The sequence below is a fragment of the Gorilla gorilla genome, chromosome 20 (genome assembly GCF_029281585.2).
Source record: "Gorilla gorilla gorilla isolate KB3781 chromosome 20, NHGRI_mGorGor1-v2.1_pri, whole genome shotgun sequence".
NCBI classification, from domain to species: Eukaryota; Metazoa; Chordata; class Mammalia; order Primates; family Hominidae; genus Gorilla; species Gorilla gorilla.
Genome location: NC_073244.2, coordinates 57,374,347 through 57,387,066, shown reverse-complemented (window position 1 = coordinate 57,387,066; position 12,720 = coordinate 57,374,347). Strand labels below are relative to the sequence as shown.

The 12,720-nt window shown below is 52.8% G+C and overlaps 1 protein-coding gene across 1 annotated transcript; it reads right to left on the bottom strand.

The window, feature by feature from the left end:
• Nucleotides 1-2,390: 2,390 nt before the first annotated feature.
• Nucleotides 2,391-11,930, bottom strand: FOXA3 (forkhead box A3). Its single transcript, XM_004061000.3, has 2 exons — nucleotides 11,684-11,930; nucleotides 2,391-4,110 (listed from the first exon to the last, which is right to left on the bottom strand). Exons 1-2 carry the CDS (start codon nucleotides 11,750-11,752, stop codon nucleotides 3,130-3,132), a joined length of 1,050 nt encoding a protein of 349 aa, XP_004061048.1. The 5' UTR covers nucleotides 11,753-11,930; the 3' UTR covers nucleotides 2,391-3,129.
• Between the last annotated feature and the right edge of the window lie 790 nt (nucleotides 11,931-12,720).

Genomic DNA, 12,720 nt, shown 5'->3' with positions numbered 1-12,720 from the left:
CAGGAGTTCAAGAATAGCATGGGCAACACAGGGAGACCCCTTCTCTATAAATAAACATTAAAAAATTAGCCAGGCGTGGTGGTGCACACCTGTAGTCCTAGCTACTCAAGAGGCTGAGGAGGGAGGATAGCTTGAGCCCAGGAGGTTGACGCTGCAGTGAGCTGTGATTGCGCCACTGCACTCCAGCATGGGTGATAGAGCAAGACCCTGTCAAAAAAAAAAAAAAAAAAGAAAGAAAGGAGGGAAGGAAGGAAGGAAGGGAGGGAGGGAGGGAGGGAGGGAGGGAGGGAAAGAGAGGAAAAAAGGACACTAAGAGACAAGGAAAAAGATGGACCCACAGAAACTGAAAGACACGTCACACTGGTGTGCATGCATGCACGTGTGCACTCATACATACACACACACACACACACACACACACACACACACACACACAGGTGGATTAGACAAAGTCTTTGGTCTTCAAATGACTGAATGGCTGGCTGGCTGACTGAATAAATGAATGAGCAACCAGAGAGCCAGCAACCAGGAAAGGCAGATGACAAGTAAGGAAAAGACAGAATCAGATCAACCTTGCCCACTCACTCCAGCCCCGCTGAATGACCTTAGCCCAGTCCCATCCCATCTGGGCCTCAGTTTCCATTCTGAAAGGAGAGGTGGGAGGTGCACAGTTGTGTTTCTGGGACAGCCAATCTGAGCAACAGACAGGCAGACTCAGAGTCACAGGAGAGACCTGGGGGACAGAAACACAGATCCCAAACCCAGAGGCTCACAGTGGCTGAAGGAGGACACAGTTCCTTCCCCGCACACTGTCCTGCAAAAGTGACAGACAGCAGGCCAGCCTACTCTCCACACACGTTCAGATGCAAATGCAACCGTGACAAGTACACAGCAAAGGCAGCCATCAGACACACACAAACACACATGCTTTCTTTTTTTTCTTTTTTTTCTTTGAGACAGTCTTGCTCTGTCGCCCAGGCTGGAGTGCAGCAGTGCAATCTCGGCTCACTGCAACCTTCGACTCATTGCAACCTCTGCCTCCTGGGTTCAAGCAATTCTCCTGCCTCAGCCTCCTGAGTAGCTGGGACTACAGGCGTGAGCCACCACGCCCGGCCTAATTATTGTGTTTCAGTAGAGTATTTTTAGGCCAACTTCGCCATGTTGGCCAGGCTGGTCTCGAACTCCTGACCTCAAGTGATCCGCCCACCTCGACCTCCCAAAGTGCTGGGGTTACAGGCATAAGCCGCCACACCCAGACTACATGTTTTCTTTTAAGCATGCAGACATACACGGGCTCACAGAGATACACATAGAACACACAAGAACAGCCAGCCCTGCCATATGCATCTCGTTCCACACACGCACTCTCTGAGGCAGTGAGTTAGGCAGAGAATGGCATATAGACACACACGTAACACAGTGTGAGACCCAGAGGGACCCAGGGATAAGTGTACACAGAGAACCACACACATAACACAATAAAGACATACACAAAAGGCAGGGCACAGTGGCTCATGCCTGTAAACCCAGCACTTTGGGAGCCCGAGGTGGGTGGATCACTTGAGGTCAGGAATTTGAGACCAGCTTGGTCAACATGGTGAAACCCTGTCTCTACTAAAAATACAAAAATTAGCCAGGTGTTGTGGCGGGCACCTGTAATCCTAGCTACTCAGGAGGCTGAGGCAAGAGAATTACTTGAACCCAGGAGGTGGAGGTTGCCGTGAGCCAAGATTGTGCCACACACTCCAGCCTGGGCAACAGAGCGAGACCCTGTCTCAAAAAAACAACAAAAAAAAACATACACAAGAGTCTGATATTCCCAGCCACCCAGGGCAAGTAAGCATATACCCAGGGTATGAACAGACACACAAACCTACACAATCAAGTGATACTGACAACAGACAACACCCTGTGGTAGACCATGAGGACCCCAATAGGCATAGTGCTATCCTATGACACACAGAGGACACACACACACGCAGATAAACTCCAACATGTGCACGATCTCCAGTCATTGAATTGACACCTCATCTGTCCTTTTTCCTCCTCCCCAGCTTAGCCAAAGATTATTCGGCCATTAGGCTTGCAGAGCCTCAGAGGTAGAGGTCTGTGTGTATGTCTGAGAAGTGGGGGTGGGGAGATGGCCTTGGTCACTGCAGAGCCACCTCCCCCTGCTGCTCTGGCCCCACTGCTGCGGGGGCTGCTATCTGTGAGCAAACTGTCCTTGGGGTCAGGGACAGCAAAGAGCCAAAGGTCAGGTCGATGCCTCCCCCAACTCCTCCCCCAGAGGCAGCCAGCTCTTAGGGGCAGGAAGCAGAAGGGACAGAGGAGCAGAAATTCAGGTGTTCAAGCCCCACAGGGCCCACTGGCCAAGGAAAAGAGACATTCAGTAAGAGGCGGACACGGTACCTTTAATGATTAAACACAGCCAGTACCCCGCTTCCCGGGCAAGAATCAGACTTCAGTAGAAACTCCCCACACCCTAACCAGCCTTTTCTGGTTTCTCCTGGACCAGAGTTGGGGGAAAGGGTGGGCTTCAGAGAAAACCAAGGAGTATTCTCACCTCCATCCCCTACCCAACCCATGCCAGAGAGAATGGTGACGACATGGCCAACACGGGGCTGCAGCAGCCATCATGGCACATGGTGGCCCACTGACATTGTCACCTACCCAGTATGATGTCCATCAAAGCACCCAATGGGCCAAAAAAGGTGTTACACAGAATGGTGGCCAAATTGGCACCTACTGTGCCAAGTACACCAAAAAAGAAGTGGGCACAGCACCTAATGGGGGGGGCCAAAGAAGATGTCACTGAAATGCTATCACCATCACACCCAAAGGGCCAACCGAGATGGTGGCCATCAAACCATGCAGTGGATCAGCCAATAACATCCATCAATGTAGCAGTCCTCACAGTACCCAGTGGGCCACCAAAATGGATCCATGGTGGTTATCACAGTACCCCGTGGATCAACACCATGCCCACTGAGACAGCAGTCATCACAGTAAGTAATAGACCCACCCAGATGTTAACCAATGGGACAAGTGAAGTGTCACCAGAAGGATCAGACCCCAAGAGCTTCGTGGTGTGAGCTCCAGCCATACCCACCACCATGTTCCCAACCCCTGCTAGGATGCATTAAGCAAAGAGCGGGAATAGAGGCCCTGGTAGTAGACTCCAGGCTCCCCACCCTCGGCCCCGTAGCCCCCAAACCCCACGTCCAGTTTGGGAGGTGCTGGTGTCTGTTCTGACATTAGGTTGTTGATGGAGAAAGGGTGGTTGAAGTTGTAGGGCGCATCCAGCTTCAGCTCCCCTGGGAGCTCCAGGCCAGTGAAATAGGGTGTGGAGGAAGGGGGTGAGCCACAGTCCAGAGCCCCCACATCTTCCCCGCCCTGGGCCTCAGGCTCGGGGGCTGGAGGCGGGGGCTGGGGCGGGGAGGTGACTGTGGCTGCGGGGGTGGTGGTTGAGGCAGCAGACCCTGTCCCGTTCCTGGTGGTGGTGGCAGCCCCGCTGCCCTTTTTCACCTTCTCCTCCAGCTTGAAGCGTTTCTGGCGGCGCAGGTAGCAGCCATTCTCAAACATGTTCCCTGAGCTGGGGTGTAGGGCCCAGTAGGAGCCCTTGCCAGGCTTGTCTGGGGAACGCGCCACCTTGACGAAGCAGTCGTTGAAAGACAGCGAGTGACGAATGGAGTTCTGCCAGCGCTGCTGATTCTCCCGGTAGTAAGGGAAGAGGTCCATGATCCATTGGTAGATTTCACTCAAGGTCAGCATCTTGCCCGGCGCCTGCTGGATGGCCATGGTGATGAGCGAGATGTAGGAATACGGTGGCTTGGCGTGTGCCAGGGGCCGCCGATACCCCTTCGGCATCTCCTTCCCGTGCACCAGCCCAGGACCCGGGGCCCCGTACCCGGAGCTGCTGCTGCCACCACTGACACCCAGGCCTGGGAAGGTGGGCCCCAGGGGGGCTGCGGGTGCTGGGGGTGCCAGGGGTCCTGAGGGCAGTGGGGAGGCAGGGAGCCCCCCAGGGGGATAGGGAGAGCTTAGAGGATTCAGGGTCATGTAAGAGTTGAGGGGGGCCATGGTGGGCACTGGGGTCACCGGAGAGTAGACCTAGGGGAAAGATGAAAGGAGGGGTCAGTGGGGCTCCACTCTGCTGGTCAGCGAAGGCTCCCAGGACCCACTGCGTGTCCGTCTGTCCATCTTGCCTTCTCTACAAATCCCTTCCATCATTACCTCTATCTGTAGAAAGCAGTCTCTTAAGGTCTCTCCTCACTCCCTGGACACGCCCTTTCTGCCCCCTGCTTTCCCACCCACCATGCTCCCATACACTCAATGTCATCCTGTAAGTGATTCTCCAGGGTTCGGGACTCCCAGGGGAGTCTCTGAAACCCTTTGAGGATGTCCACGAAGTCAAAACTATTTTCAAAATAATGCTATTTTTTTTTTCGAGGCAGAGTCTTGCTCTGTCGCCCAGGCTGGAGTGCAGTGGCGTGATCTCACCTCAATGCAACCTCCGCCTCCTGGGCTCAACCAATTCTCCTGCCTCAGCCTCCAGAGCAGCTGGGATTACAGGTGTGTGCCACCACGCCAGCTTTTTTTTTTTTTTTTTTTTTTTTGTATTTTTAGTAGAGACGGGGTTTCCTCTATGTTGGCCAGGCTGGTCTTGAACTCCTGACCTTGTGATCTGCCCGCCTCGGCCTCCCAAAGTGCTGAGATTACAGGCATGAGCCACCGTGCCCGCAATCCTAAGTTATTATTAGCCCTCTTCACTCTCTTTCTCATGAAGTGTACAGTGGAGTTTTCCAGAGGGTGTTGATATTCCAACAGAGAGAATGCAGAAGCAACCAGGAGAATCCAGCTGTCTTCCACTGGGCCAGACTTGATTTGCAAAAATGGAAAAAAACAGTGTCGCTCTTTTGACTAAATTTTTTGAAATTTGGTTTTTTTAATAAAAATCTTTTACACTAACAAATGATTGCTATTTTTAAATGAATTAATACATGTTTGTAACATTTCTCTGTTTTAATTGTAAATACTGTAAACGTAGATAGACATAACCCACATCAACAGAAACTGTTTGGACTCCTAAATAATTTTTTTTTTTTCTACAGGGTCTCACTCTGTCACTCAGGCTGAAGTGCAGTGGTGCAATCACAGCTCACTGTAGCCTCAAACTCTGGGGCTCAAGTGATCCTCCTGCCTCAGCCTCCCAAGTAGCTAGGATTATAGGCATGCACCGCACACCCAGCTAATTTTTTTGTATTTTTAGTAGAGACGGGGATTCACCATGTTGCCCAGGCTGTTTTCAAACTCCTGGCCTCGAGTAATCCTCCTGCCTCAGCCTCCCAAAGTAATCCCAGAACTTTGGGAGCCAAGGAGGGTGGATCACTTGAGGTCAGAAGTTCAAGACCAGCCTGGCAACGTGGCAAAACCCTGTATCTACCAAAAATACAAAAATCAGCCGGCATCGTGGCACAGGACTGTAATCCCAGCTACTCGGGAGGTTGAGGCAGGAGGATCACTTGAGCCCAGGAGTCTGAGGCTGTGGTGAGCTGAGATCATGCCACTGCACACTCCAGCCAGGACAACAGAGCAAGACTCCATCTCAAAAAAAAAAAAAAAAAACAGAGGGGGGGTGGTCCTGAGACCAAAACATTTAATAACTGCTGGTTTATTAGGTAAATCAGCAGTTCTCAATTTTAGTAATCATAAAGAGTTATTATAGGCCGGGCACGGTGGCTCACACCTGTAATCCCAGCACTTTGGGAGGCTGAGGCAGGTGGATCACAAGGTCAGGAGATCGAGACCATCTTGGCTAACACGGTGAAACCCCGTCTCTACTAAAAATACAAAAACAAAATTAGCCGGGTGTGGTGGCAAACGCCCCAGCTACTTGGGAGGCTGAGGCAGGAGAATGGCGTGAACCCGGGAGGCGGAGCTTGCAGTGAGCTCAGATCATGCCACTGCACTCCAGCCTGGGTGACAGTGAGATTTTGTCTCAAAAAAAAAAAAAAGTTATTATAACTCTGTAATAATCTAACATGTCTAACATATATGTGTAGCTCTCTTCAATCTTTTAGCTTATAACATTACTGTATTTAGGCTGGGCACAGTGGCTCACACCTGTAATCCCAGCACTTTGGGAGGCCGAGGCAGGTGGATCACTCGAGGTCAGGAGTTCGAGACCAGCCTGGCCAACATGGCGAAACCCTGTCTCTACTAAAAATACAAAATATAGCCAGGTATGGTGGGGGGCACCTGTAGTCCCCGCTATTCAGGAGGCTGAGGCAGGAGAATTGCTTGAACCCAGGAGGTGGAGGCTGCAGTGAGCCGAGATTGCACCACTGCCCTCCAGCCTGGGTGACAGATCAAGACTCTGTCTCAAAAAAAAAAAAATAAATAAAAATAAATTACTGTATTTATACATAAAAGTGTTTGAATATCAGAAATCACTTTTCAACCTAATAATATTATCCATTTACTATATATCTTCAAATCTAAGACTTCTCTGGAAGCTGCAGCATTACTTTATATATTAATACAAATGGGAAAAACACTCAGTTAAAATCATAGGACACTGTTGACTGTAAAATGCATCCCATTTTTGGAAATGTTCAAATTGGGGGAAAATGTGCATCCTAGGTCAATGGAACACGGTAGATCTTGCAGTGCCTCCTAAGTAACCCTCTGTATATTCTTTCATTCATTCAACCAATATTTATCAGTTAGCTGCTCCATGCCAGGCACTGTTCCAAGCACTTCACAAGAATGGTCTCCTTTAATCTTGACAACCATACTATGGGAGGAGGTGTTATGATGATGCCCATTTTACAGCTGAGCTAGCTGAGGCCCAGAGAGGTTGCTGGGGTCACACAGCAAGAATGGGGGCAGAACTGGGATTCTGCAACCAGGCAGTCTGGCTCCAGACCTGTTCCGGGTCACACTATAAACGCAGTGACTAGGCCAGGTGCGGTGGCTCACGCCTGTAATCCCAGCACTTTGGGAGGCTGAGGTGGGTGGGGGGTGCGGATCACTTGAGTTCGGGAGTTCGAGACCAGCCTGACCAACAGGGAGAAACCCCGTCTCCACTAAAAATACAAAATTAGCCGGGCGTGGTGGCACATGACTGCAATCCCAGCTACTAGGGAGGCTGAGGCAGGAGAATTGCTTGAACCCAGGAGGCAGAGGTTGTGGTGAGCCAAGATCACGCCACTGCACTCCAGCCTGGGCAACAGAGCAAGACTCCATCTCAAAAAATAATAATCATAAAATAAAATAAAAGCAGTGACTAAGACAGAAATGCCTGCCCTCGTGGTGCCAACAGTCTAGCAGGAACACAACAGCGAACAGAACATGCCAGGAAAACACAGGCATGCTGGAAGGTTGCTTCTTTCTTTGTATCTACTTATCCCTTCTCAACCACTGTCTCCCATCCTCTCTGCCCCATTCTCCACCTGGACCTTTCCCCACTGCCTCCTCCGAGGCCTGGGGTCTCATGGCACTGCGTGGGTGGGGGAATGCTGCTATATATAGCACTGGCTAGAGCCACCAAATGTGAGTTAACTGGATACCGCCTAGTCTCCTGCCACTGTAAGCTTTTTTTTTTTTTTTTTTTTTTTTTTTAAGAAAGAGTCTCACTGTGTCGCCCAGGCTGGAGTGCAGTGGTGCAATCTCAGCTCACTGCAACCTCTGCCTCCCAGGTTCAAGCGATTCTCCTGCCTCAGCCTCCCGAGCAGCTGGGATTACAGGCACGCACCACAACACTCGGCTAATTTTTGTATTTTTAGTAAAGACAGGGTTTCACCATGTTGGTCAGGCTAGTCTCGAACTCCTGACCTCAGGCGATCCTCCCGCCTCAGCCTCCGAAATTGTTGGGATTATAGCCATGAGCCACCATGTCTGGCCCTACCACTGTAAGCTTCTGCAGGTCACAAGGTCCGGAGAAACGAGTCTGGCCAGGGTGGCTTAGGGAATCAGAGAGAAGAGGCAACCAACTCAACCCTAAGTCTGAGTTCCAGTCGAGAAATCCTCTGCTCTTTCCTTTTCATGTCTCTCCAAGGAGCTCTTTCATCATGTCTCTTTGAATCTCTGTTGGCTATTTTTGCCGTTGTGTTACCTGTCTCAGTACTAGTACCTATATTCCCCTCTCCCATCTCCCTCCCCACCGCCCCCCATTGTTTTCCCTTCTGTCTCCACCCTAACCTCTTTTGCTCTTCCTGCCCACCCTCGACCCCTCCCGAGTCCTCTCCCATCTTTCTTTCCCCTCCATCTCGGCCCCTGTCTCTCTCTCCATCCTTCCATCTCTTTCTCCCTTCCTGGGCACTCTCTCTCACTACCCGACTCTACCCCACTCCCCTCCCACCCCCAACTCCCACCTTTCTTCCTCCTTCAGCCCACCTTATTGTCTTTTTTTTTTTTTTTTTTTTTTTGAGATAGAGTCTCACTCTGTCACCCAGGCTGGAGTGCAGTGGCTCAATCTCGGCTCACTGCAACCTCCGCCTCCCGGGTTCAAGCAATTCTCCTGTCTCAGCCTCCCAAGTAACTGGGATTATAGGCATGTGCCACCATGTCCAGCTAATTTTTGTATTTTTAGTAGAGACGGGGTTTCACCATGTTGGCCAGCCTGGTCTTGAACTCCTGACCTCAAGTGATCCACCCTCTTCGGCCTCCCAAAGTGCTGGGATTACAGTCATGAGCTACCATGACGAGCCACCATCTTCCTATCAATCTATCTATCCATCCATCCATGCATTTATCTATCTATCTATCTATCTATCTATCCATCTCCCTCCCTCCCTTCAACAAATCCATCCCCCCTCACCCCAAGTCTCACAGTGAAATTGCGGCCACAGTTACTCCCTTCCCCCATGCAGGCTCTCCCGCTGGTTGGTGGCTTCGGGTCCCCTCCCCAGAAAAAGAAAAGGGATGAGGTGAGAAGGTGATGGATTAGAGGGGTCCACAGAGTTTCCAAATCCCCCTATACCTCCACCCCCCATTTCTGCAACCCAGTCAGGCTCTCTGGTATTGCAAAGTAAGACAGACAGGGACCCCAGGGCCCTCCTTTCTGGCTCCCCACCCACCCGGAAGTCCTCCTTGAGGTCCGACCTCAAGCACTCCAGCTGCCCTAATCCACCCTAGGCTTTCCCACGCCCCGGGGCTGAGATGAACCCCTGGTGTCCGGGTCTGAGCCGGATCTCCCCTGACAGGGTGGGGCTGAGATTGGGGGGAAGCCCTTGGGGGACCCGCACCCCCACACCAGGAGACTGGAATTTCTCCTCTTTCATTTCCTTATTGTCTCTGGAGAAGGGTGTGACAGGGAGCAGAGGAAGGCAGTGTGAAGCCAGAAGCCAAGTTTCTAGTCCCAGACCCAACCCAGGACCCCAGTGTTCTACGTGCGGGGCTTCAGAGTTAACCACCTCTAAAATGGGGGAGCAGCTGGACCAGCTGATCTGCAAGAACCTGAGGCCAACAGGGATATCCCGGGATGGTAACTTTCCAAGTTCTTTCCAGACAGCAAGCTGCCCTGAGTGTTAACGTCACCCCAAGCGGGAGGGTGCTATGGGCAAGAAGTGGTTTGGGGACCCTCTCAGCTCTCAGTTGCTGGCTGAGTGTAGGTATTTCTCTCCCCATTGTTCTGACCCAAGGGGAAGAGGTGGGCTTATCTGATGGGAAGGCTGGGGAGAGCCTCAGACAGTATCACCCAACCATTTCCATTCCTCCAAATACTGACTCTCCCAAAATATGCCCTGAAATGCTGATTACCTCCAGACTGTCCCTCTACTATTATTATTATTATTTTTTGAGATAGGGTCTCTTTCTGTCACCCAGGCTGGAGTGCCGTGATACGATCACAGCTCCCGGCAGCTCGAACTCCCAGCCTCAAGTGATCCTCCCACCTCAGCCTCCCAACCAAGTAGCTTAGACTACAGGCAGGCCTGACTAATTAAAAAAAATTTTTTTTTTAAAGACAAGGTCTCCCCATGTTGCCCAGGCTGGCCTCAAACTCCTGGGCTCAAGAGATCCTCCCACTTCGACCTCCCAAAGTGCTGGGATTACAAGTGTGAGCCACTGTACCGGCTTTCCTTCAATTTCTGACACAATTTCCATACAAATTGTCCCCTAAACTTGGATCTATTCAGACTGTGCCCCAAATATCAACTCCTCCTGCCTAGACCCCCATCATTTACTTAAGATGTGCCCCCAAAACAACTGTAGTTGGTTTGTACAATTGGTCTGTAGGTGGTTCCCTTAAATCAGGTCCCCAGACTGAGTTCTCCAGAGGTCCAGCTGGGATCACCCCCACTACCTAGAACCCTCCATTTCCCACCCGGGTCTCTGCCTTCCGCATCTCACAACTGATACCTCCAGCCACCCTGCCTCCACATCTCAACACTCCCAATCCCTTTCCCTGTTGGCCCTGCCCCACCCCACGTGCACCTCACACCTCCCCAAACCCAGGACTGGCCCCTCCCAGGCACCTTGCCCAGCCCTGAAGGCCTGGGGATCCAGGAGTCCCACCCTACAGTTTCGAGCCCCAGACCCAAGACTCAGGCACACTGGGGCCCCCGCAGCCACCAGATCTTGACTCCTTGGAGAACCTAGCCATTCCTGCCCCACACCCCACCTCAAGCCCACAGTCCCCTTCTAGGTTAGAAGTCCAAGTGTCCAGACCCCTATAATTCTCAGACCAAGAACCCAACCCCCAGCCCCCACAACCTCACAACGTTGATTATAGAGTGAGGTAGCTAAGGTGTAGGGGTCGTTGCAGCAAGACGAATGGGGATCAGACTTGAGGAAGGACTTTCTGTCTGTCCAGGTGAGGGGATTAGAATATGCCGCCACCCCCCACTCCAGGGAAGCCTTGTCTGAGGTGAGACTGGATGGGAATTTTAGCAATAGCTGGAGGTTGCTGGACGGGCGGGGAGCAGGGGAAGGTGCACAATCTAAAACTCTCCATCTTCCGACTTGGGGAGTCCCTGCGGAGGGCCATGGGTAGGGATGGGGGGGTGGAGATCGGCCCCTCTCCTGCCAATGCTGATGGCTACATCTTCTGCTCCCAGATGCCCAACTCTAAGCCACCTGTTATTTCAGACTCCAAAAACGAAGCTTCATCTCTGAGCACCCCCATCTCTTACCCCTGAGCACCAATCCCTATTTCTGACCCTACCTTAGATTACCAGCTGATCCTTACCCCCGAACCCCAGTTCTTTAACACTGTGTGCTGGCCCTGAGCTCCCACCTCAGTCTTCCCTTAATGGTGACTCCTCCTCCATCTTTTAGTCTTTCTTTCCCTCCAACTTTGAACCTCACATCCTGAAACCCCCTAGTCTGTCCCCTGCCCTGGAACTCTGATTCCTATCTTTGGTTTGTGCATATAAATCCCTTGCTTTTTGGGGCTCCAACACCCGGCTCCCAAGTTTAAGGTGTGACCCGACCCTTGGCTAAATTTTCCTGACTTCCATTTTTAAGCCCTGGCCGCGGCGAGGCTGCCCAAACAGCGCTCCCATCCATGCCTCGTCCCGGGTCCCTGACTTCCACACCTGGTCTCCGTGTTCCCAGTTCCTCGGCTGCCCAAGTAGACGCCTTTGCCTCCATTTGAACCCACAACCAGTCCCTGCTCCATGTGAGCCCACACCCCGATACCTGCCCTCCACTTCCCGCTCCGCCATCCCCGAGGACACACCTCGCCCGCCTCCGGGTAGTAGCTCCACTCGGCCAGGTCATGGGCCTCCATCTTCACCGAGCCCAGCATCCCCCGGGCTTGCGCCCCCACCCGCCCCCGCTCCGGCCCCGGGGGAACGGAGCGCTCTGGATCTCTCAGCGGGCACGGTCCGAGCTCCCACCGGCGCCCGCCCGTCCGACCGCCCGGGGTACGGCTATCCCGAGCGCCGCGGGAGGCGGCCACGCTTTATAGCCGGGACACCCCCGCCCTCGCCCGCCCCGGGCTCCCCTCCCGCCTCCCCGAGGGCGGCGCGCTCGGACTGGGGCGCCCCCTGCGGGATCGCCAGGAGACAGACCTCAGGCGCCGGGGGCCGCAGCCCCAGGACGCGACAGCTGGGGGTGATTCAGGAGTGAGGGAGCTGCCCGCAGAGACGCTGCAGATACCAAGGGCCCCGAGGTCAGAACTCTGGAGCCTTTCTACCTCAGGGGGCTTCATCATCTCGGCAGGAGAGGACGAAGAGCCAGAGCCCTGCATGACCGCGGCGGAAGAAAGGGGAACCAGAGCGCTAGGGCCACTATGCGACTACAAGGACCCGTAAGAGGTCCCCGAAATCACATCCCCATTGGACAGACAGGAAGACTGAGGCTTCCGACGGCTAGAAATGCTTAACTTGGCCGGGGGCGGTGGCTCACGCCTGTAATTCCAGCACTGCAGGAGGCCGAGGCGGGCGGGCGAATCACTTGAGGTCAGGAGTTTGAGACCAGCCTGGCCAACAGGGTGAAACGCCATCTCTAATAAAAATACAACAACTAGCTAGGCGTGATGGTGCGTGCCTGTAATCCCAGCTATTCGGGAGGCTGAGGCAGGAGAATCGTTTGAACCTAGGAAGCGGAGGTTGCAGTGAGCCGAGATCGCGCCACGGCAGTCCAGCCTGGGAGAGAGAGCGGGACTCCGTTTCCAAAAAAAAAAGAAAGAAAGAAAAGAAAAGAAAAAGAAATGCTTCAGACTGTTGAAAGGGTCAAGAATAAAGATGGAGGGGATCAGGGCCTCTCCGCAGA